Raw genomic sequence first — 25,379 nt, 5'->3', positions numbered from 1 at the left:
CCCCCCCCCCCCCCCCCCAGCGTCCCGGGTGCAACCACATTGTCCAAATCGAATGTCGCGTCAGACGCTAGTGGATGATTCTTGTCGCTAGAGGGTGGATCTTCCTCTGGATCATGCCACCGCCATGAACGGTCTCCTATACTCGCGTAGTTTTTGTATGTTTTTATTAAATAAAACAGTTGAACTTATCAAATATCATTCGGTTTTGATGTAATATGTCAAACTTTGCATGAATTAGGTCCGATTTTCATGAAATTTGTTAGGTTTGCATGAAATTTGTTCTTTTGGTTCAATTTTTATTTAAAATGTGAGCAAACTTTTCAGTTATGCGGTTGGGTGTCCGGCTCCCGTATCCATATCCGCGGACACAGCCGGATGCATTCGAAGCCGATAGTGTGTCCAATTTGCGAGGGGGTGAATGAGAGCAACACTTGTCTGAAGTCAATTGGAACAAAGCTTCGTCATATTATATGGTGTAGTATAATGAAATGAAGAGTAGCTAAATATGGGGCCGCCATGTAGTGTATTTCAACAGGATGAAGTGAGAAGTTTGTTGGGACGCGCGCCTCTGCAAGATTGTATACATGATAGTTGGAACAAAGGTAGCCAACAAACTACAGTTTTAGACTTCACTCGTTCACTCAAAAATAAATACTACTATTAGACTTTACACCAAAAAGGGGCAGCATTAAACTTTATGTGAAACCACCAGCCGAAAATTTGGTGGACTGGAATTTCGGGATAGGGGTTCTTGATTTTAACCATTTCAGACTAACATCGGACTAGGTGACAAATTCTAGGGGAAAACGCATCATTGATATCACAATTCATGGATCCCATAGCAATCTTACCAAACCCATAGCAATCGCGAAACTATAGAAAACATGAGTTATCAATAACTACAAGCGCAAAATATCATCAGGTCATAGGCTCTCATTTGTCCTGACTAACTGATTCTCTTGTCATTGCTTCATAGACCGAACTGATGACCGATTAATTCGCCATAATATGGCCTTCTTAGTAATTCGCCATAATATGGCCTTCTTAGTAAAGTTTAGTACGTTTGTCCCAGCAGCTCTTCCTGTAACAGAGCAAGAGAAAAGGCACAATCGAGCTCTTGGGGACGGTTTAAAGCAACCCCTGCTTTGATTTCAGTTTTCATACCAGCTAAGAATTGAGTAGTAAAAAACAGTGGGTCAAATGATGGGTTATGAGCAAGAAAATTGTGCATCAATTTCTCAAAAATGCTCCATGTACTCCACTACTGACCCAGACTGACACAAGTTGTTAAACTGGCGACGTTGATTTTGGTATTGTTCCCTACCAAACTTGGCACAGAGACTCTCCCACGTGAACTGGGTGATGTGTGGCAACCCGGACACAAAGATCTTGCAGCACCCCATACATATCAAAGTACTTCTCATATCTTTTTTTTTCCAAAATTGGGGATTATCACCGTCAAATTGAGGGAATTCAAGCCTAGGGAGAGCCCAATTGAAGTGCGATGCCTGGTGTGACCCGTGCTCAAACGCCCTACTCGGGTCTACAGGAGGAGGAGGAGCAGGAAAAGTGGGATTGAGATCGGTAGACGCACCCTTGACAGGAGGCGGTATCAGGGTGGTGACCACCCCGTGAGCCAAACCCCCAGTGTCGATGATGACGTCGTGGCCATCGGGCCCGTGGTGCCCAGCGTTGTCGACTGGATCTGTCGGCCGAGACCGCACCACCGCATCCTCCGGTATTACTGGAGCCAATGCAAGCACTGGGTGCAGCGAGATCCGGCCCACCTGGGTCTGGGTGCGCAACTCATCGAGCTGCTGATGTAGGTTGGTGACCACCGGCCGCCACATCTCGATAGATGCCTAGATTGCTTCGAGGCGGGCGTCGTTGGCGACGCGCCCGTCGTTGACCGTCTTCGCCAGAGCGGTGATCTGCTCCTCCATGGCTTCCGCTTGGCGAGCTTGTTTGGTCTGGTAGCTCAGTCGCTGGTAGATTGAATCCAGGATCTCTCACCTCTGATACCACTTGTCACGGGCCTAATACCACTTGTCACTGGCCTCTAGTGATCTAGGGAAGGAGGAGGAGTGGAGGCAGGAAGAACAAGGACAAAGGGGATCTAGGATACGCCAGGAAGAGCAGCTTCTCTCGTTCGACCTAAATTGTCATTACACAGCATAACCCTCACACACGCGGACGCAGCTTCCTATAACTCCACCACGGCACGCAAGCCGCTACCAACCCCTCTGGCCCACTGGGCAGCGACACACACACACACGTTGTTCACTTCAGTCATGCGCTCGTCGCGTGACCCATCGCTCCATCTGTCCCACTGGTCGGTGCGGTTGCCCTGGTGTGCGTGACACACATGCACATGTCTCATGGCATGTATCTAATTTCCTATGCAGAGGCCGGAGGTTATCCTCCTTTATGAAGAAAAATGTATCTAATTTCCTATTTAGCTTTTCATGGAAGAAAAAAGGGCTCTACAAGGCGTGTGTTTGCTTCTTGACATAAAGGAAATGTGCCCTGATCTACAATGCCAGCCAGGGGAGACATGTGGGTAAGGAGGTCATCTCCCGGACATGAGGTTCACCAAGCCTGGGTTTTTCATATCCCAGAACTCGCTCATGGAAGAGAGCGTCATCAGCGCGACAACCACGGACCTCATCGTGGGCCTCAGCTTGGGGTCCTCTTCTGTGCATGCGTTCGCCAGGTGCGTCATCTGCACGTAGAAGGCAGCATATAATTTTATCCAATCGAACGAGCAAGCAGGGGCCTGGGCATGTTTTTCTAACCATGAGAATTGCATCGACGGGATAGTCGTCTCCCAGCTTTGGATCGATCAGCTTCTGGAGGCCTTCTTTTGGATCCAGTGCAGTGAGAGCCTCTTCAAACTACAAGATTCAGTATGGTAACAAGTCATCAAACAGCCAAAGAAGGAACTGGACCCAAAAGCGGCCAGGCTAGCGGTTTTATGAAGCACCGAGAGCAGAAAGTATAACTAGCTCAGAAACACAATTACCAGATAAACCAGTCCCCTTGAACCACTAGCAGATCCATCGGTTGGTCGGACAATGGCATCTTTGCCTGAGATAAGTTCGTACAAGACAACACCAAAGGCATACACATCAACCTTACGAGAAATATCGCCGTATCGAACGTATCTGCCAAAACCATTTCCCATAATTGTCAACATTGATAATAAATCAGCAACTACTCTGCAGTTAGCAGAATGACAAAAGTAGATGTTCATTCCTCAAAAAAAAAAAAAGAGTAGAAGTTCACGAAACCTACTCTGGAGGCATGTAACCGAATGTACCAACAACACGTGTTTGCAAAGATGCACCACCAACTTCTGTAAGCTTTGTCAGACCAAAATCTGCAACCTGGAAGATACGCATAAACAACAGTACTTCGTGAATGTACATATAGAACACATGGATCGATGGACATTACATATAAACACTTGAATCATTCCTACCTTTGCACGGGTGTTCTTGTCTATCAAGATGTTTGCGGATTTGATGTCCCGATGTATGTAGACTGGAACGGTATGCTCATGAATGTACTCAAGACCTCTTGCTGAATCTAGCGCAATCCGAACTCTTTCAGCCCAAGAAAGAGGCTCGTAACCTATACAAATGTGCCGAGAGATTAATTTGCAAGAAGCAACAGGGCAGAAAAAGGCACATTCGGTATTTCGAGAGGCAGAACATTACCAGTCCCGCGCAAATGCTGGCTTAAGTTGCCATTCTCGACAAATTCATAGACAAGGAACAAAGAACTCTCTGTGCAATAACCAATCAAGCGCACCTGCATGGCATCGAACATTGAAACGGCAAATTAACCTGACTAAAGATTTACGAGATCGTCCCCATGGAAAATCAACATTAACGTCCCATTAAAAAGCAGTGTCAGTTAGGTGAACAAATAGAAGATTTACGAACCAGATTTAGATGGTGAACATGTGTCAAAACCTTTAACTCGGCAAGAAACTCCTGAGTAGCCTGCATGTCCATTTTTTTTATGGCGGCTTTCTGGACAGTGGACAACACAAGAGAAACAAAGCAAGTCATTTCGAATGAAGAACGTATCATGATATTGCATGATTGCAATCATGAACCTTCACAGAGTTATGATTTTGGCATGTGGGTTTCTGAAATGCATCTGAATTATTATTTTTTGAACTAACCTCGCCTACAAGCTCAGCATAATAGACAGCACCAAAACCACCTTGTCCAATTTTATGAGTTATGTTGAAGCCTTCTGTAGCATTAAAAAGTTCTTGGTATGTGAACTCGACTGATTTGTCAACTGTAATGCCAGCAGCTAATGAAGCTACGTCAGCTTGAGTGGCCGATGATGTCACCTTTTGCATTAATATTGTACTGGCTGGAACAAAAAGAATAATAGTTCAGAAATAAGAAGGCACATTCTGTTATGATTAATATCAGTCAAGGCCTGGTGAAGGAAGCACAAAAAAGAGAAGAAAATTGGAAGCATAATTCAAGGTTATCTAACTTTCTCTATCTTCCAAAAGTAGACTTATAGATCCCTGACATACCTCGTTGGTTACACTTGAAGTCTCTCAAACTATTACTCATAATCATAACTCATATCATACACTATTTACTCCACAATATTTCCAGGCTAAATATAGTTGCTCATAGGATAAACTAGCATGGCTTCAAACCACCCAAATCCACGCATATCCTTCTAGCAGAAAATCGTTGAGACGAACGAAGGACAGATATTAACTTGAAGTGGTGAAATTAGGACATGCATATGCTTGTATACAAACAAATTACAGGACTAACTCTCAGTTGCAAGGTTACCTAGCCGCAGTGCATTCTGTTTCGCCTTTCTTCGCCTATAAAACAAGAATAACAAGACACCCAAGACTGGTGCCACTACACCAGCCACAACACTTCCTGCTATTGCTCCTGCTGAAACCTTTTTTCCTGTACCGAAGAGTTGAATATGAATAAGCATCATAGCACTCTCACAGTAGCCGACAATAATATCCAGTTTTTCCTCCCCAAAAAAACTTAACGGCGAGCAATAATTAGCTCGTGAAAGGACGAAGTCTGACTATACTGCACAAGATGAGGGATACTTATCAGCACAACTGCATGAGAATAAACGTAACATGCATGACCAAGAAAATTAAGTGGATAAGGGTATAACTTCAAATAACAATTCTTACCCTGCTGATGATTTAAGAGGACGGTAACTTCCATCGGGATCTGGGAAACCAAATAAGCAGAGTAAAAAAAATTAGGAAGATGTGATCAACTCTCCGCAACATATAAATGATGCATCAAGTCAACTTAAGCCTTGACATTCGAGAAGACCACTGTAACAACATGGTATCATCAAATGGATTGGATTGTTGCGTTTCACTTTAATTTGTTTCTTGAAATTGATATTTACAATTTCTAATTATTAAACTAGTTTCCAGGTAGAGAGTATCTGGAACATGTACTTGTGAGCAATGTGTCATGAATGATCGTGTCTGAATTCCATTAATCATGCAAGTCGCTATTAGGGTCGTAACCTAATCCATGACCTACTTCCTTCTAATTATATATCAATGTACATATCGGGTAGTCTTTCCAGTATAAAACAAAGTATATTGCATTCCATTGACAATCGACCAATTTCCTTAAGCTTTCCATACTTAAATACATTCCAGCAAATACTGATTCTATGATAAACATTATATATATAAAGTAATTCCATGCACAAATACATTATACATGTGTATTTCGATGATGGGATGTTCGGAACATTAAAAGGTCCAAGTAGTTTGAATATAGTTGCAGGACATATAACTATTCCAACAATATTTAGGCATTTTAATCCAAGTTAATACGATATATATATGCATGCAGAAATGGCATGGCGCAACCCACGGAATCTGCAGCAACGTAGATCAATATCAATCAATACTATGTGGCAACAAATGGCACATAAAGGAAGAAACGTGTGAGGTGCACCATAGAGAGAGGAGCTACGATCGAAGCCTCGCGTACCTTTGGCAGGGATATACACGATGCCGCTCCCGGTGGCACCATCCATGCCGGGATTATACCTCCTAAGTGTGTCCATCTGCTCCGGCGACGAGAGGTCACGAGTTGCGGCGACCGAGGCGAGCGTATCCCAGTCCCTTAGCGGGAATGTGCGGAAGAGACCGTAATCCGTGGAGATCCCGGCGTCGCCGCAGGAGCAGTTGACGGTGGCGTTGACGATGGCGTCGTCGGGGATGTTGTTGGGCGGGTACGAATTGGTGGCCTGCAGCCAGTCGGCGGTGGTGAGGTTGTTGAAGTTGCTGGCGATGCTGGCGTAGGTTTCTCCCGTGACGACTCTGTAGGGGATGGAGGCGGCGAGGTAGGTGGAGGCCGGGTCGGAGGGCCGCGCGAGGCACTTGCAGGGGAAGGGGACGTCGACGCGGTTCCCGGTGGTGACGTAGTCGATCCTGGGGAGCCCGCGGTTATACTTGGCAAGCGCTCGGTAGTCCGAGAAGCCGAAGAGCTGCGCGATGAAGGTGACGTTCATGTTCTTCGTGACGTAGTAGGAGGCCAGCGCGAGGTCGCAGCCCTCGCTGCAGCCATCCCTGGCCGCGGTGGCTGTGTTCGAGGCTAGGAGGAGGAGGAGGAGCAGGAATGGTAGGAAAAGAGGCGGCGGAGCTTCCATGGCGCGGGTAGGAGAAGAGGAGGAGCAGCAGGAATGCTACCCTTGGAGACGAGAGAGTCTGTAGACTCGCTGATGCGTTGGGAGCGGTGGACTCGGTCGCATGTTTTCTTACTTTTCAACAAAGGCGGTTCGTCCCTAGCTGGTGATGGTGACACTACTAGCTTCTGGGAGGATTCATTCATGCCTCTTACTAGTCAGCAATATCCTTCCAACACGGTACAAGTGTTGGCAGGGACACCACTATCGAACATTGACTTTTGCTGGACTTTATCCTTATAGGTGGTTCCTCTCGGGAGAAAACAAAAAAATTGAAGATGGAAGGCCCGGGCTCTGGCGACTCCGGCTCCCCGCGGGGCTGCCAGCGCCGCCCGCCCTCCCGGCCCCGTCCGCTGGTGACCCCGCCGCCCCCCTCTCCCCGCCTCCCCCCTCCTCGCCGTCCCCTGGACCCCCGGGTAGGGTGGTCTGGGCGGATCTGGCTGAGGACGCCGACCGCGCCGCCGGCCGGCCGGTGGAGTGCTGCGACCGGGTCCCCCCGCCCGCCGCCGTCCCGCTCTGCCGGCGGCCTTACTCTCGGGGGTGGGAGTTCGGCCGCCCGGGCGCGGACGAGGCCTCCCCGCCGGCTGCCGCATGCTCCGCCGGGCGTTGGGGAGAAAGGCAAGGACTTGGGCCCCGGGATTGGCCGCCGTCGCTGCCGGAACGCTGGCTGGGGTGTCGCCGGCCGAGCCGACTTTGGCCCCGCTCGCTCGTCGTGGTGCTCCTCTGGCCGGCTCGCCCTGGCCCGCCCGGCCGCGCCGCCGCAGGTTGTCGGCTCCCCCGCGCTCTCCCGGCGCTCCCCCTTTCGCCCCTTCATTGCTTTCTTCGGCTCCTCAAGACTGTGCTGCTCGACGTCCCCCCGTCTCCCTGCCTCGCCCCGCCCCCCACCCCCCCCCCTCGCCGGCCGTCGGCCGCCTTACCCGCGCCGGCGGCGGCTGGGGATGCCCTAGCCGGGCGCGTGGTTCCCGTCCCTGGGCTGGGCCGCCCTATTCTGGGCCTGCGGCCTGGAGTGGGCCTGCTCCCCTCCCCGCACCGCTGTCTGGCCCACCTGACCTGTCTGGGCCGGCTGGACCGCCCCAGCCCACTAGGGACCCAGCGCTGGCCTCGGCCCACCCCAGCCCCGCCTGGGGGAGGATTTGGCTCCCGCGAGGGTTTCCCCTCCAGCCGCCTCCTCCCCCCCGCGCCCGCTCCTCGTCTGCATCCTCCTGCTCCCTCCTCCCGCCCCCGTCGCCCCCTCCGTCCCCACCTCCCGCCGCGGCCCCTCCGCCCATCCCCATGACGCGGGATTGGGGAGATGGCTCTGGGCGCCCTAAGCGCCCCCTCGAGGAGTCCCGCGCGACCTCCCGCGCCTCGCCGGACGGCCACCGCCGGGAGGCTGACCTCCGTCGCCAGCTGACCTCCCGGGAGCCCCGGCGTTCCCCGGCGCGCGACGCCTCGCACTCCCGCTCCCCCGCCCGCGACTCCCGGCGCTCCCCTCCGCGCGATTCGCGCCGTTCCCCGCCCCGTTCTGACCGGCGTTCCCGGCGCGCGGAGATGGCCGGCACTCCCCGCAGCGGGATGTGGACCGGCTCTCCCGCGCGGGAGAGCCGCCGCGACCGCCCCCGCTCCCCTTCGCCCGTGCGTCGCCGTGGCCGCTCGCCGCCGCCCTCCCGGCCGCTCCCCGTTAGCGCCGAGGCGGCCCCTCCGCGCCCCTACCAGCCCCCCCCCCCCGCAACCAACCAAGCTTGCCTCCCGACCAGGGGGGCGCCGGGGCTCGGGGTCGCCAGGGTGCCAAGAAGAAGAAGCGGAAGGGCCCCGGTCGCCCGCCCAACCCCACGGCCCCGACTCCTGCATCCTCGGCCGCGGCCGTTTCCGCCCCCCCCCCCCCGCGATCCCCCGCCGTGCTTCACCTGTGGTATTGCCGGCCACTACCAGATCGAGTGCCCCAACCCGCCGATGTGCTACCTCTGCAAGGGCTCGGGCCACCCCGCGGCCCTCTGCCCGGACCGCCCGGTGTCGGAGGAGCTCATGATGTACGGCCACGGCATTGAGGGTCTCGGCTTCTTCCACATCGAGGTCGAGGACGTCCCTCCCCCATCCCCGTCACTCCTTGCGGTCGTGACCATTGTGGGGGCGGGGGTCGCCTCACCGGAGATGATCGAGGCCGAGCTTAACCACCTCTGCCGCCGTGTCTGGGACTGGCAAGTGACTCCGACCTCGGACAGCTCCTTCACCGTGGTCTTCCCCGACGCCCTTAGCCTGGGCCTCTGCACCCGTAGCGACGACATCACCCTCGCCCTCAACAAGCTCGTCGTCAACATCTCTGAGCCCCTGATGGACCCCAAGGCTGTGGCCGTGCTGGATACTGCTTGGATCCTCATCGCTGGCCTCCCCGACATTGCTCGCTCTGAGAAGGTGATCCGCAGTATGTCCAAGCTCCTGGGCAAGGTGGTGGAGGTGGACGAGCTCTCTCTCCGCAAGGAGGAGGAGGTCCGTGTCAAGGTCAAGTGCCTGGACTCCTCCACCCTCCGTGCCACCGTCCGAGTCTTCTTCAATGACCAGGGTTTCGACCTCAAGATCTACCCCGAGCCTCCCAACCACATCGGCCGCCCCCGACGCTTCACTGAAGACCACTTTGCCGGGGGAAGCGCGGACCACCGCGACGACTCCCACTACCGCCGTCCGCGCCCCTCCCGCCACGACGACCCGGAGGACGACGATGAGCGCTCAGGCCGCAGCTGCTCCCCCTCGCCCGTCCCTTCGGACCCCCCTCCGGGGTGCGGGCATTCGGGAGCGGGCCGGTCGCGGGGATTGGCCTCCATCGAGGCGGCCCCCGCCGCGCTGCCCGACTCCTCCCCCTCCTCTTCGGCCGAGCTCAGCGACATCTCCAGCGTCAGTCTCCTCGTCCTCCCGGCATCTTCGCCGCGCTCGCCGTGCCTCTCCACCGAGGCCGCCCCGCCACCTCCGCCCCCGACGGTGGCCTCTTTGCTGCTGTCGGGCTCGCCGGCGTTGGATCCCGCCCCCCTTGGGTCTGCCCCGGCTGACCCTCCTGGGGAGGATCCTCCGTCGCCTCCCGCCTCTCCACCGGCTTCCGCTCCCGCCCCGGTGGCCGACCTGCCTGCCCCGGACCCGCCCTCTCCCGACTTGGCGGGGTCCGATGCCCTGCTGGCGCCGTCGGATCCAGCGTCCCCGCCGCGCCTGCTCCTGGTGGCCTCCGCTGATGTGGCCACCCCTGTCGCCTCCCACCCGCCTCGGTCGGTTCCGTACGTCCGCCGGGCTCGGGCCTCGTCGACTCCGGTGACTGCCTCCCGCCGCAGTGCCCGACTCGACGCGGACCGCCCGGCCGGCCTCCCGGTTCCGTCCATCTCAGAGCGGGCGGAGATCCGGGCTGCGGCCCGGAACCTCGAGACAGGTGCGTCCGACACCCCCTCCAGTTCTTCCGTCTGCTCATTTTCTGCGCTCGAAGCGATCCCGCTGGGCCGCCTCGCCAAGGTGGCCCTGGACTCGGCTATAGTTTTCAGGGGGGAAGTGGGTCCCCCTTAGAGCAGATTGCGGCTATCCAGGCTCGCGAGATCCTTGACGGGAAACTCGCCGAAACCCGGGCCGCCTCCTCCGCACCCCGGCACCCCAGACCCCTTCTGGGCTGCCGGCCGAGGAAATCCGTGGTCGGACTCGATCCCGCACTGCCGCTCTTAGATCCCACAGTGCTTCCACCGTCTTGGGGTCAAGCAGCCCCTCAATGGCGGTTTAGATGCGTGCCCTCTTCTGGAACATCCGCGGCTTCGGCCATGACGGCCGCCGCCGCCAGCTAGTTGAGTACATCCGTGACGAGCACATCGACATCATTGCCATCCAAGAAACCATGCGCATGGATTTCTGTCTTCCCGAGCTTGATAGCCTTAGCTCCCACCTGTTCGCCTGGCATTGGCTCCCTTCTAGTGGGAACAATGGCCACTCGGGTGGCATCCTCTTAGGTGTTAAGGATGCCACCTTTGAGGTGGGAGGTATGAATCGGGGCGAGTTCTTCGTTAGTATGGAGATCTTCGAGCGTGCGCTCAACTTTAAATGGGAGGTCATCATCGTCTACGGACCGGCAGACCATAGCCGCTCCCCGACCTTCCTCGCCGAGCTGCAGCAGAAGATCTCCGCTTCCCCCCTACCTGTTGTGGTGGGAGGTGACTTTAACATCATCCGCTCCCCGGATGAGAAGAACAATGACCGGGTTAATCGCCCCCGGATGCAGATGTTGAACGACTGCATCGCGGAGCTGGGCCTTCGTGAGCTCGAGCGCGTGGGGGCCCGGTTTACCTGGACTAACCGCCAGGCGAACCCGACGCAGTCTGTCCTTGACCGCGTCTTAGTTTCCCCGGAATGGGAGCTCAGATGCCCCCTGGCCTCGGTTCAGGCTATTACCAGGATCGGCTTTGATCATGTTCCTCTTCTCCTCTCCTCTGCTGATGAAGGCCCCCATCCCCCCTCGGTTCCGGTTTGAGCTCGTCTGGCTCAACCAGGCCGGGTTCCGCAAGGCTGTTGCGGCTAAGTGTACCGCCGCGCGCAATTCCCCTCACCGCGCCATGTCCGCGGTGGACTCCTGGCAGTTCTACACCAAGCTAGCCCGCCAATTTATGAAGGGATGGGGCGCGAACCTCGGTCGTGATATCCGTGACCGCAAGAAGGCCCTCCTGAGCGCCATCCAGGCCCTGGACGCCCGTGCTGACTCGTCCAGGATCTCCCTGGATGAGTGGATGTTGAGATATGATCTCGAGGACCAGCTCTCGGTCATCTATGCTGACGAGGAGGCCTACTGGCGGTTGCGCGGCACCCAACGGTGGGTGCTTCAGGGCGACGCCAACACGGCCTATTTCCAGGCGATTGCCAACGGCCGGCGTCGTCGCAACTCCATTCACTCCCTGTGGGAAGGTGATACTCAGCTTGTTCGACCCTCGGACATCCGTGCCCACGTAGACGGCTTCTATAAAGCCCTTTTCACCCCCACCCCTCGGGGTGGGGCTGTGCTGGCCCCCGATACCTGGTCGGGTGCCCAGCTTGTATCCGCCGAGGCCAACGCCGCTTTGGTGGCGCCTTTCTCGGAGGAGGAGGTCCTTGCGGCGATCAATGGAATGAACCCCTCCTCGGCTCCGGGCCCGGATGGATTGCCAGTCCTGTTTTTTAAAACATTCTGGCAATCCATTAAACCGGAGGTCATGGCCCTCTTCGACGAGTTCTTCTCTGGGACCATGGACCTGGGGCGCCTGAACTATGGGATCATTACCCTCATCCCAAAGGTTCCGGGGGCCTCGGACATCCGCCAGTTCCGCCCGATCACTGTGATTAACGTGATCTTCAGGATCCTGGCCAAAGGATACGCCAATAGGGTGACCCTTCTTGCGGACTCTGTCACCCACCCCAACCAATCCGCCTTCATTCAAGGCTGATTTATTTTGGATGGGGTGTTGGTCTTTCACGAAGTCCTCCACGAAGTCCGATCCAAGCACCACCGCGCGGTGTTCCTTAAGCTCGACTTCCATAAGGCCTACGACACGGTCCACTGGCCCTTCCTTCGGGAAGTATTGCTTCGGAAGGGCTTCGACGACCGATGGGTGACCCGCGTTGTGCAACTCGTCACCTGCGGTCGGACGGCGGTCAACATTAACGGCGAGATCGGTCCCTACTTTCCCACCCTATGTGGGGTGCGCCAGGGTGACCCGTTCTCCCCGTTCCTTTTTAACATGGTTGTCGATGCCCTTGCGGTCATCCTTGATAAGGCCAAAGCCTGCGGCCATATCCGGGGCGTTGTCCCCCACCTAGTGGACGGAGGAGGGGTTTCCCTCCTCCAATACGCGGATGACACCATAGTCATGGTGGAGGGCTCCGCGTCCGACATCGCCAACTTGAAGTTCCTCCACCTGTGCTTCCAACAGATGTCCGGCCTCACCATCAACTTCGACAAGAGCGACGTGATGGTCCTCGGCTACCCCCCGGACGATGCTTTGTCCATTGCGGACCGGCTGAACTGCCGCCTGGGCTCCTTCCCCACGACTTACTTGGGGGTGCCCATTAGTGACTCCAGACTCACCGTCGCGGATCTCCGCCCGACGGTGACTAGGATGCAGCACAGGGTTGAACCCTGGAGGGGACGCTGGCTGTCGAAAGCTGCCAGGGTGATTCTAATCAACTCCTCGCTTGCCAGCCTTCTCTGGTTTCTCATGAGCTTCTACAGCCTTCTTGAGACCCTCCATCAGGAGGTGGCCAAATACCAGTCGAGGTTCTTCTGGGCTGGTGAGGGCGACAAGCAGAAGTACCATATGGTGAGCTGGCCCGACATCTGCAAACCCAAAGACCAGGGTGGCCTTGGGATCCTGTCATCCCGGCGCATGAACATTGCCCTCCTGACCCGATGGATGTGGCGTATTGCCAATGGGGAGGGAGGCCTCTGGCTCATCCGTAATAAGTACCTCCGTGGCCAACCTCTTGCCTTTTGCCAACGTACGGGTAGACCCTAGTTCTGGCAGTCCGTGATCCAGCTTCTGCCCGTACTACGCATCGGCACATCCATCTCGGTTGGCTCCGGGGCCTCGGCCTTGTTCTGGTTCGACCGCTGGCTTGGGGACTCCCCCCTGGCTGCGCGATTCCCAGAACTATTTGCCATTGCGGCTGACCCTCGGGTCTCTGTCGAGACGGCCCTTATTGACTTAGGGCGTCTCGCCTTCCGGCGCCCCTTTGGCCCCCTCGAGGTGGCCGCCTAGGACTCCCTCCTCCAAGACATCGCACTTATGCCGATTGACGTCGAGGAGGACTGGGATGTTCTTTCCTGGCGCCTCGAGCCCTCTGGCCGTTTCTCCACGAAGTCCCTGTACGGCGCCATTGCTCCCTCGACGGCCCCGGAACCATTTAGCCTGATCTCGGACATCCGACTTCCGCTGAAAATCGGGATCTTCCTGTGGCAATGGATCCGTGGACGCCTCCCCTCTGGGCTTGAAGTCCTCAAGCATAATGGCCCGGGTGATGGGACGTGCCCCATCTGTGGCACGATTGAGGATGCTAACCACATCTTTTTCTCGTGCACTCGGCCCAGTTCCTTTGGGCCTGCTTCCGCGAAACGGTTGGCGGACAGTGGTGTAATACCAACTTCCCCTACCTGCTTGCCGAGCTCAATGCTTCCCCTACTCGCTACAGCCATATTAGATGGTTGTGCGTTGGGGTTCTCGCCTGGACGCTTTGGAACATTCGCAATAAGCTTGTTATTCAGAAGGTGCCTCTCCGACGTGCGACTGACGCAATCTTCAAATTGTGTGGCTACTTGCAGCTTTGGCGGCCGCTTAGCCGCCCCCAGGACCGGGACGTCATCACCACCCTCCTCTCCGATCTCCGCTCGATGGCGCTCCGCGTGGCTCCCCCGCTGCCGCCTCCTCCTCCTGAGCCTGACTAGACCGCCTGGCGGCTGTATGGCGTGTGTGTTTTGGGTTTAGGGCTTGTTGTGCCGTGCCCTCAGCATTGACCCTTTCTTGTACCTTTTGTTCCTGTGGACTTTCGTGTGTGTGTGCGTGGTTTTGTGTTGGACCTTGTTGGATGCTTGTGGTGCGGTTGGCTTTATAATATAAAGCGGGGTGAAAGCCTTTTTCGGTATCCTCATAGGTGGCCTGCTTGCCTTCACCTCCCCCTCCCCAACATTGACTTTCGCTGGACTTTTGGTGGACTTTATCCACCAATATCTTCAGATGTAGTTTTACAATTTACCACAATCTACTATTATCTCTAATATTAGCTAGATGACTCGTTGCGCCTGTGAGTGCAACGACCAAATGAAGCTAAGAATAGAGGCGAACTCATATGACATCATATGAATGGTTGTCCCATGGGCTGAGTTCCGGCTTTCGACTCCAACCAAATTATCCCCTCATTCATCGATGGACCCAGGGCTTGTTGGTACACTCCGACACACCCGTGAACAGGGTCCTTTTTAGATAATCGAAACCGACTGATCTTTCATTATGCTTTTACACCGCAAAGTATCAAAAAAACTAAAAAACCAAACAAAAAAACTACTCCACTCCTACAGCTAGCAAACAATGACGAGCAAGAAAGGGCAGCAAAAACATCCTCTTGCTTTTTTTCTCAATGAAACAGGAGAGACACTAAACATGACAGAAAAAGCATAAATAGCCAAGTACACTTGGTGGAAGATTGATGAAACAGAGAGCAGAGGCAAAAACTGAGACCAACACCACAAGTCGGCAATTCTAGTCAGCTCACACAAACTGAGACCAACACCACAAGTCCTAAGTCGCACACGCACCTTGCACGCGGATGGATGCTATTCCCAATATATATATATATATATATATATATATATATATATATATATATATATATATAGAGAGAGAGAGAGAGAGAGAGAGAGAGAAGAGATAGCATGGTGGAGAGAAGGAGGAGGCCACGGTGACACGGATCAGTGAGGTGGCACAAGCCGGATCATTGATGGCTGGTCGGTGGGCATCCCTAGGTCGTTCGTTTAATGACATGATGATGCTATAATAGCTAGTACGGGCATAATTGTTTCCACTTCCCAAGAAAAGGGGGTGATTAAGTGGCACGGTTTTCTCACGGCTTCTACAATGGCCTTCATGGAATGTGGTGCCGAATTCCAGTTCCTCTGTTCTTTCAAGTCAGACAGAGCTTTTTTGGTTTCTTTGTGGGTGTAAGAAAAAGTCAATTTCCAAGTCAGTCGATTTCCAAGTGTTTGTTATGTTTGGAATAACGTTGAAGCCTTCTTTGATGTTGATGGGCATGCACGGGCAGCCTCTTAATTTTCTCTTATTTCACAAGAATAACAAATGCTAGCCAGCATTCACAAGAAACCAAATGGATCTGGTAATATATCCATCCATGGGCAAAGAAGGCCAAATAGATTGTGTGATCAACACGAACAGAAACAATTTGGTTTCATTGCATCTTACAAAGACATACGATCCGAGCCATACACGTACATGTAATGAACTAGTCTTTTATTTCAACAAGCATTATACATTAAAGAGACCGACCAGCGATACTCTACTGAACACCACACTGAGGCCAGCACTGCCGTATCTACGTGTTGGATACGGTCAGCAAATGACCCTTGATAACTAACTATCTAGCTCCTTGATCAAAAACTTTGCTCCCCAAGCAACCATTGGCTGGCTTCTTGCTCACACAATTGCATCCACCTTCTCAATCTCCGCCACCATCTCGTGGGGTCGCACTATGTACCCCATGAGACCATGACGTCGACATTGCCTTGGTCCCGTTGGTCCGTAGGTCGCTCGGCTTGGCAAGCCTGTCCAACTTCCTGCCGCTTGATCACCATCGGGATGTATTCCATCCTTGCGCTTCGGGGTTGCTCTGCATGCCGGTGGTAAATTAAAGCCACAAACCCCCTGTTTGTGACAAAAGAAAATTAGGGTTGGGCACATCGGCGTGGCTGCTCACAACGATCAGGACTGCATCAAGGATCACAAAGAGACATACCAAGACTAGAGACAAACGAAAGAACAGCTCTTTACTGTGGATTCGAAGCTAATACGTACACACAACCCAGCCATGGTGGTTCCATGCTGCTGGTAGAGGAGGACGCCAAGCTTCAGGCTGACGCTCTTGTCGACGCCGAGCTTAATCTCGACCATACAATCTGAGCCATACAGTCACACAACAAGAGGAGCAAGTGAGCAATACAAAATAGGGAAACCGGCTATATATGCATCTCACCCTGCAAACTACTCCCTCCGTTCCTAAATATTTGTCTTTTTAGAGATTTCAACAAATGACTACATGCGGAGCAAAATGAGTGAATCTACACTCTAAAATATGTCTTTATATATCCGTATGTGGTAGTCCATTTGAAATCTCTAAAAAGACAAATATTTAGGAACGGAGGGAGTAACTGATACTAGCACAAATATTTAGTACGTGAAGTCAGCGGAGTTCTGTTCATGATCCAAATCAAACCAGACCAAACCAAACCAAATGAACCGACATTATAATTGACTGCATTTGTAACCATAACTTCTACAAGCATAAAACTTGCATGTCTTATAGAAAAAATAGCCCAGCTTTCAACTGAACTTTGTAACACAAGAAGATATTGTATAGTGTACCCAGTAAAAAAACACAAATACAACAATCTCAAAAATAGATAGGTGATGCTAAGATGGTTGCTTGCTATTCATGAGTGTCAAAATTATATTGTTGAATGCAAAAAATGAAGAATTTCATGTTCTCAGCACAACTTTATTTTTACTCACCACTAGAGGAAAGCTACAGCTACAAGGAGGTTTGTTGTTACACACCATACATCAGTGTCCTGGTCCCTGGCGTCAAGCAGAATCATGGTGATATCCATGGTTGCATCTCGTAGAAATTGTCCTGGCAAAACATCAAATAAACACAACTCATTTTGTTATCAAATAACCACAACATAACATGAACATGACAAAAGAAGAGATGGTCGTTCTTTGTGAAGGAGCAGACAACGAACAAATTCTACAAATAGTGCTACTGGAGCAACATCAGAGAGTCCAAATTCCATGAGATTATCGCAAAGGAATTTGAATGCCCAGAACATAAAGAGTCACAATGCCACATAAAAATCAAGGAAACTCGTAGCTGGAAAAGAAAAGTTGTTGAGCCAGAGAAGACGAGACTTCACAATCTGCATAAAGATCAAAATGCATGCCAGAGGATTCAACATCTTTGAGATATTCGAAACGGGAAGAAAGAAATGGCTCATGTCGACCATGTTTAGAGCATGTAGTCTCCAGTACATGTTGACTACTCATAAAGTTGCAATAGCACTCTTTGTTCCTTGGCATAAATTAATTGGAATTTTTTGCATTATTAGATGTACTCGGTGTTTATATTCAAAAAAAAAATCAGTCATTTGTAGTGTTTATTAATGAAGTGAGTGATGTTCACTTCTGAAGCAAAAATGGTGCTACCGCGGATGGAGGCATGTGCTGTTTTCCCCGACGACATCCTTGTTGAGATCCTCTCGCGGCTCCCCGCCAAGTCAGTGTACCGCTTCAAGTGTGTCTCCAACCCGTGGCGCTACCTAATCTCCGACCGCAACCACCGCAAGAGGCTGCCGCAGACCCTCGCCGGCTTCTTCTACGTTAGCGAGAGCTGGGACAACAACCGCCTCTGCCCAATCTTCGAGCAACACTTCAGTAATCTATCGGGTTGCCAACCGCCGTTGGTTAATCCCATGCTCCCGTTCCTGCCCAACCATGCTGACATGAGCGTCTTGGACTGCTGCAAAGGCCTCCTCCTCCTCCTCTGCCACCACACTATGATTACTTCGTCTGCAATCCCGCTACTGAGAAATGGGTAGCCTTGCCGGACCTTGGGGTTGGGGACGATGATGAATTCTTTCCCAACCCCTCCTGTCTGGCGTTTGACCCGGCCGTCTCCTCTCATTTCCACGTCTTCTTGTATCAGGAGGGGATCGGCTCAAATGGCCAAGTGAGGATCTACTCGTCCCGGACTGGTCGATGGATTATCCGGGACATGAGCTTGAATCGCTGGATTTGTCTACGTAGCACCGTCTACTTCAATGGCCTGCTGTATTTCCTTACCTATGAGTACGTGCTTGTGACCATGGATTTGGAGGCAAAGGAGTTGAAGGAGATTGAGTTGCCCGATGCTGGGGGATCTACTTTTTTCCTGCTTGGACAGTCTCAGGGCTGCTTGTGGTATGTCGCCAAAGATGAAGATGAGAATAAAATATCATTCTGGACTCTGGAAGATGGTGCATGGAGCTTCAACCATAGTTTCCCCGGTTCAGACTGTCGGGATCCTGTTGCATTTCACCCAGATTGCAATACCTTCTTCTTTACTATCGGTTTGGAGAACAGGCTGATGTCATATGATATTGATCGTGGCAAAGCACGCTGTCTTTTCGTTCTCGGATCAGGCCATTTTGACTGGTTTCGTCCGTACGTGCCTTGCTTTTCAGACACGTTAGCAGATGAGGACTGAGTGTTGCAGGTAACTTGAATTCAAGTTCAATTACTGGATCCCATGTTTATGTGATTCAACATTTTTCTATGAGATATTATAAATGTTCTGTGTGAATTTGAATAGCAGGGCTGATTGTGAAAAGGAAATATAATACCATGGTTCTGAAGAGAAAACCGTTTAAAGTTAAAAAGTATTATAGGCGGTGTCTTGTATAGTTAGAGCTAAAACCTTTAATCGCCTCTTTTGCCATCTCCTGTATAGCCCTATAACCTTCATCGCCTCTTTTACCTATTCATAAGGGAGGAGATTATTTTGACCTTTATAGTTGCTGTTACGCGTAGAACGTTTTGGATGTGAGATATTTCCAAACTACATAATGAAACCGAGCTTGCAAGCTCTTTTTTGTTAACTATCGCTTGCTTATAAACTTTTCAATGCAATGAGACAGAGGAAGCCTAAATAAAATTCTCTTGATCATAAGCACATGACACAGGTAGAGGTACATACCTTGTAATGGAGACTCTGTTAGAGCATAGCCGGGTAGAACAGAGCAGTCGGTTCGTTTCATTTTCAGTAGTTTTATTGTTTCAGCAGCCACAGTTGTCGCCTCTGTTGGGTTGTATCACTAAGAAAACTTCATCTGAGAAATGGGCCATCAAACTTAACATTCAGTTAGCACTCTAGCAGCAATCCACAGTACGGTGTTGTCGTTTCTTGGATAATGAACAAAGTGATGACATTGGCGACAAGTGAAGTGATTCTTCTTGAGCTACATCTTGTTAACTGATGACATTGGCGACAAAACGAGGATTTAACTTGTAAAGCGGAGCAGATTTATGCGATGATTGATTTGTACTGGTATGCTAACGCGATTGATGTAGTATATGGTATGCTTGCCAGCATGGCAAGAACGACATGGTGCACGCACAATAGTAGGTCTCTGCCGATGCTTGGGCAGATCGGCTCGGATCTTGCGTAACCTGGCAATTTATTTGGATTGCCGAGAGCAGGGTGGCTTTTTTTTCTTTGCTATTCTACTCTTCTGTGAGTGGCGAGCTGATAATTGACTCGATGACACGGATAACGAACCAAACAAGCACATAAATGACTTGGCTGTCATTTAACAGCATGCAGCGATTCAGAATCTACTATGATAACGAATCAGGTTTGCGGCACCGAAACTGCATGCATGATCTGTTCTTTTTAGTCAAGTCAAAGTCGAGTGAGCAAGTAGAGTACCGATATTTGCATAATATCATCTCCACCCTTGTATGACCGAACTGCGCTTCAACTTCTCTCTACCTTTAAAATTTGTTGAGTAATACTGTAGTATTGTACTGCAACAACAACATAGTATTATGGCTGCCAATCAAATTCTGCTCTTGTATAGTCAGAATCCGCAATGTATCATTGCGATTTTTTGTTGTCATCAGATCCTACCAATCAAGTTATGCTCAAAATAGGACATCTCTGATGGCTGATGGTCCGTGCCTGCCGGCCAACTAACTGCCAGCTTCTGCTGGAATTTCCCTTTAACATCCAGAGAGCAAGGATTGATTGTTGTACTGCATGGATAGGTTATCGCTTGAAACATTTGGTTGGCGAGTTCCGCTTTAGTACAACCCCTCACTAAATGTATAAAGGGCAGTATGGACTTTTCACAAAATTGTATACGCTGTACGTACACCAGACTGGGCTGGCCCATGGAGGTGGCCACAGTAGCGATCGCACCAGTACATGTCTAAAAAAATAACAAAGAGCGTCCTAGCAATGATTCAAACTCCGGACTTGTAGGTTGCAAAGAAGAGCTGCTAACCAGTTGACCTAAGAAGTGTTGTTGAATAACAATGAGTGCGCTACGAATTAAGTAAAACACAGAATCCAGCTAGTTTTTGGAAGAAAAAAATCGATATTTTCTTGGAAATTCTGAAGAAAATTTTAAAAAGCAAGTACTGTTTAAAAATCCGACAATTGTTTGAACAACTCGAACAAACTTTGAAAATTCAATTTATTTGAAAAAACATGCCAACAATTTTTGAAAATCCCAAACATTTTCTGAAAAACGTGAAGATTGAACATTTTCGTAATTCTGAATAATTTCTCAAAAGGGCGATCATATTTTTTAAATTCCCAAACATTTTTTGAGTCTGGAGAAAAAAAGAAAACATGAACATTTTTAACATTTCAAACAGTTTACACAAAACAAAAACATTTTCTAAAATTCCCGTACATTCTTAGAATTTATGAAAAAAATTGAAATCATGAAATAAAGTTAAAATTTGAACATTTCCTCACTTCAATATTTTTTCAAATCATAAACAATTTGTAGGAAAACCGAACATTTTCTATAATTATCGAACATTTATGGAAAATGAGAATATTTTTTGAATTTTGAGCAACGCTAACGACCGAACGGATGTGGTTGAGACTGTTTTGAACCGAATGGAAACTTCTATTGATCGGGAGTTGCAAATTACATTATATACTATCTGGAGAGATGCGACGCTAGGAAAGGATACGTCGATTCCGGAGAGAGATGCGTCTGTTGCAGGTGTAACCGCACGCCGTTTGGGAAAGAGGAGATTTTCCCCTAATTACAGGCTTGTAATTAATCATAACACTTCTTCTAATTTACACTTGACCATGTAGAATCATCTCACGGTCGTCCATGTAGTGCTATCATCTCAAAATGATTCTCCTCCAAAAGTTCTTTATAAAATCTTTGATGAGAACCTGAAACATAAACTCACAAATTAGAAATAGCGTAATGTGATGTTTTAAACAAGGATATCTCAACCCCCGACACTTGCAAGTCCTAAAGTCATCACATACCATTTCCATGAAAATATTTCCGGAATGTAGAATTTGGTATAGACTTGGTAAATAAATCAGCAAGATTTTCGCATGATTTAATTTGCAAGATGTTTATTTTTCCTGATTTTCTGGACATCGTGAGAAAAAACACTTAGGAGAAATACTAGTGGCTGGGGGCCACCAGGATGGAGCTGCTTGAGGCGTGATGGTGGGGTGCCTGATTTGTTGCTGCCCATTCAGCTGGCTTGTTTGGTCCATGTTGTGTACATGATCATTTCTAGAAGGCTTAGCAGATAAATCCTATTCATATGCATCAGTAAGTCATATGGATAAGTTTTCAGAAATGATCAAGTTATACAAGCTGAAGTTCATCACAGATTGATATGTGTTAGGAAAGCAATCACCTGGTTACTTAGTGCACATTTATAGAGGACGTTAGGCATGTGTTGCAACCGAGAAATTATAGGTTCAGATCACAACTTAAAACTGATTGTAGAGACAATGACAGCCACGCATTACAATTGATTCAAAGGTAGTGTAGCACATATGTTTCTATGTTAGCATGGGAAAGAAGACCTACGGAGATAGTACAACCCAATGGCATGAAAAATGTATCCATTGAGCTGACACTCACCTTCATCACCGCCTGCTCGAGCAGCTGCTCGTCGGCACCATCATTGGCTCACCGTTGCAGTATTCCTCGATGTAGACCACGTCCGTCTCGCGGGCGCGACAGAAGACTGATCTTCTGATGCCATCATTGTAAATGTGATGTCAAATAGAGAGATCAAGTGTGGAGATAGTCATCATTCACTGGTTCGGTCTTGCAAATATCTTAATACTGATGGAAACTACCAAGAAGGAAAAAAATTCATAGCTCTTGATGATGAAGTTATATTAAATAGTTGAATCAGTGTGCTCATTTTAGGTTAGAACCACACAGTTACAAGCTACGAAGGAAATACTATTCGATACCGAATTATGACAGGCAACAACTGTTGGAAATATGAGCAATTTACCGAATGATTTTATTAACATAAATACTAGATAAAGCATGACTAGTATAGCAGTGATAAAACAAGCCATGCGATTTGACGAAGAGAAGGTAAACAACATCTTCATATATGAACCGTAACTAAACATATCTACAGCAGACAGTATAGCAAGTTGCATATATGAAATAAAGTCTAACATATCTAGGGCAAATACTAGAACCAGAAACTGTAGCAGGACCTCTATTAGAAAGAGGAAAAACACGTACGGGATAGCAGCAGCAGAAGCGCTGGACTTGGGGTCGGTGTCCTCGCCAGCCATGTCGTCGAGGAGGTCGTGGAGGTCGGGGAAGAAGTCGTCGTCGGGGAGGTAGTCGTCGGAGTCCGGGGCGTCCGTGACGAAGAAGTCGGTAGTCGCGCGAAGCGCTCCCCAAAAACCTTATCACCCTTCTCCGTACAGGACTCAAAAGGTGCGGTTTCGGAGGCCTACTGTCCCGACCTGCGGTGCACGCCGCAAGCTGGGATGGGGAAGAACGTAGCAGCAACGCAGTGCTCAGGAACTTGGTGGCAAGAGGGAGATGGTCTTTCTGATGTGTCTCTCTGGAGAGGAGTGACCTCTCTTATATAGGAACAGGAGAGAGAGGCGAACAGGCTGCGACGGGAGGCGAAGCAACAGAGGGAGACGAAGCGAACAGGTAGCACGCGAAGAGGTCCGCCGTTCGCATTCAAGCTCCACTACAGCAAAAACGTTTTAGTTCCCGTGTGACCGTTCGCATACTCATTGTGCGTGGCAAAAATTTAGACATCGGCTCATTCCCGCAACCCGCGGCGCATCGTGATGAGGCCTGGCGTGGCGAGGCGGGCGGCGGCGGAGGAGCGCGCGTGGATGTCCCTCTTGTTCTCATGCTCATACAAGCGGGGAAAGAACCTCCCTTATAAAGAGGTCCAACTCCCTCTAAACTAGCAATGTGGGACTAAACTTTAGTTCCACCTCTTGCCTTGCACGAATGGGCTACGTGGGCCTCTAGGATTTATTAGGAATTTCTGAAACTGCTATTGGGCTAGGCCCAAAATAGACAAAATTCCAGCAATCCCCCACCAGATCCCAGAGGCACACAAAATTTGCCTTTGGTTCCAAAAGCACTGTTTTATATACCGGTACTGCAGTGGAGACTGTTAAGTTGAACTTCCACCTAGAACTCCATGCTACACTAGTAAGCAACTTGAACAGTGGACTGGGCCTTGAACTGCAAGTTTTCTGCGAATCTAGCTTCACACAAAGCCTTGACCGGTACGTGGCTACCGTGGGTCTTCCCCGCGGGTGGAGCTTATGCGTCATACTCCGAGACCTTTCATGAGTTTACTAGAGAGAACCCTACTCTCGTAGATTGCGATGTTTAACAATCAGACTCATATAGGTGCGTTCTTCAAAAGATGTTCTGCAGGACAACATCTCTGCTTTAAAGAGCCACTTAGAACACATTAAGATATACATCAACCTGCCATGCAGATTAGTAGAGTATTGCATCTTCATGGAGTGGTATTTTAACAGTAAGGGTACTCTCCTCCCAATTGACCAACAGCTTGTCTTCCACATCTAATTCACGGGATCTCCGATCACAAAGAATAGGTTACCACTATGAACAACTCATATTGTGGGTCTCATACCCATCTCCCTCGATGCATTATCTATCACATTATGTGATAGCCCTTAGTGAAAGGATCTGCCAGATTTTTAGACGTTTGGATATAATCCAATGCAATAACTCCGGAGTTTCTCATTTTTCTGACAGACTTTAACCTTCTCTGAACGTGTCTTCATGACTTCATGTTATCCTTTGAGCTGATTGTCGCAGTTCATAAGGATACCCGGTACAGGTTTCTCAACAACCGGCAAGTCATTCAAGAGCCGGCGAAGCCAATCTGCTTCGACCGTAGCTGTATCTAGTGTTGTGAGTTCTGCTTCCATTGTTGACCTTGTTAAGATGGTCTGCTTGCAAGACTTCCAAGAAACAGCGCCACCTCCATGAGTGAATACATATCCGCTCGTGGCCTTTATCTCATCAGCATCTGAGATCCAGTTTGAGTCACTATACCCTTCAAGCACCTTTGGGTGCCCAGTGTAGTGAATTCCATAATTCGTAGTGCCTTTCAAATAACGCAAAACTCTCTCTAGAGCTTTCCAATGCACATCTCCTGATTTTGAGACAAACCGGCTCAGTTTGCTAATAGCAAAAGAGATGTTAGGTCTTGTAGCACTGGCTAAGTACATAAGCAAGCCAATAATCTGAGAATATTTCAATTGGTCTCTAGCAATTCTTCGATTCTTTCGAAGCAACACACTAGCATCATATGGTGTTGGAGATTGCTTGCAGTCACTGTAGCCAAAGCGACTCAAGATCTTTTCCACATGGTGAGATTGAAGCAATGTAATCCCACCATCATCGTCTCACAACAACTTGATGTTCAGAATGACATCAGCCACTCCTAAATCCTTCATTTCAAAACAGCGAGATAGGAAATCCTTGACCTCCTTAATAACATTCAGATTTGTTCCGAAAATCAGTATGTCATCAACATACAAGCAAAGCATAAATCCCTCGCCCCCACCATGGCGATAGTACACACATTTGTCAGCTTCGTTCACAACAAAGCCTGCAGCTGTTAAAGTTCTTTCGAACTTCTCATGCCACTGTTTGGGTGCTTGCTTGAGTCCATACAAAGACTTCAGCAACTTGCACACTTCCCCTTCCTGACCATCTATTACAAACCCATCTGGTTGTTCCATATAAATTTCCTCGTCCAACTCTCCATTTAGGAAAGCAGTCTTAACATCCATTTGATGAACGAGAAGACCCTGTGAGGCAGCTA

General features: G+C 50.1%; 1 protein-coding gene across 1 annotated transcript; it reads right to left on the bottom strand.

Annotated features, from left to right (window-relative positions):
* Positions 1-2,382: 2,382 nt before the first annotated feature.
* On the bottom strand, positions 2,383-6,701 carry LOC123142266 (chitin elicitor receptor kinase 1). The gene is made up of 11 exons (XM_044561252.1): positions 6,036-6,701; positions 5,211-5,246; positions 4,836-4,964; positions 4,193-4,392; positions 3,948-4,037; positions 3,720-3,813; positions 3,482-3,633; positions 3,295-3,386; positions 3,023-3,164; positions 2,796-2,894; positions 2,383-2,722 (listed from the first exon to the last, which is right to left on the bottom strand). Exons 1-11 carry the CDS (start codon positions 6,694-6,696, stop codon positions 2,570-2,572), a joined length of 1,848 nt encoding a protein of 615 aa, XP_044417187.1. The 5' UTR covers positions 6,697-6,701; the 3' UTR covers positions 2,383-2,569.
* Positions 6,702-25,379: the final 18,678 nt, after the last annotated feature.

Source organism: Triticum aestivum, chromosome 6D (genome assembly GCF_018294505.1).
Source record: "Triticum aestivum cultivar Chinese Spring chromosome 6D, IWGSC CS RefSeq v2.1, whole genome shotgun sequence".
NCBI classification, from domain to species: domain Eukaryota; kingdom Viridiplantae; phylum Streptophyta; class Magnoliopsida; order Poales; family Poaceae; genus Triticum; species Triticum aestivum.
Note: the sequence above shows the minus strand (reverse complement) of the source record. Positions and strands in the feature narration are given on the sequence as shown.

Excerpts from the sequence above, each read along its gene's own strand:
- LOC123142266 (XM_044561252.1), bottom strand. The coding sequence starts at position 6,696 with ATGGAAGCTCCGCCGCCTCTTTTCCTACCATTCCTGCTCCTCCTCCTC. Across the intron at positions 4,965-5,210 it reads CCGTCCTCTTAAATCATCAG|CAGGAAAAAAGGTTTCAGCA; the intron begins CAGGGTAAGAAT and ends AACTCTTCGGTA. Across the intron at positions 3,814-3,947 it reads ATGTTCACCATCTAAATCTG|GTGCGCTTGATTGGTTATTG; the intron begins GTTCGTAAATCT and ends GATGCCATGCAG.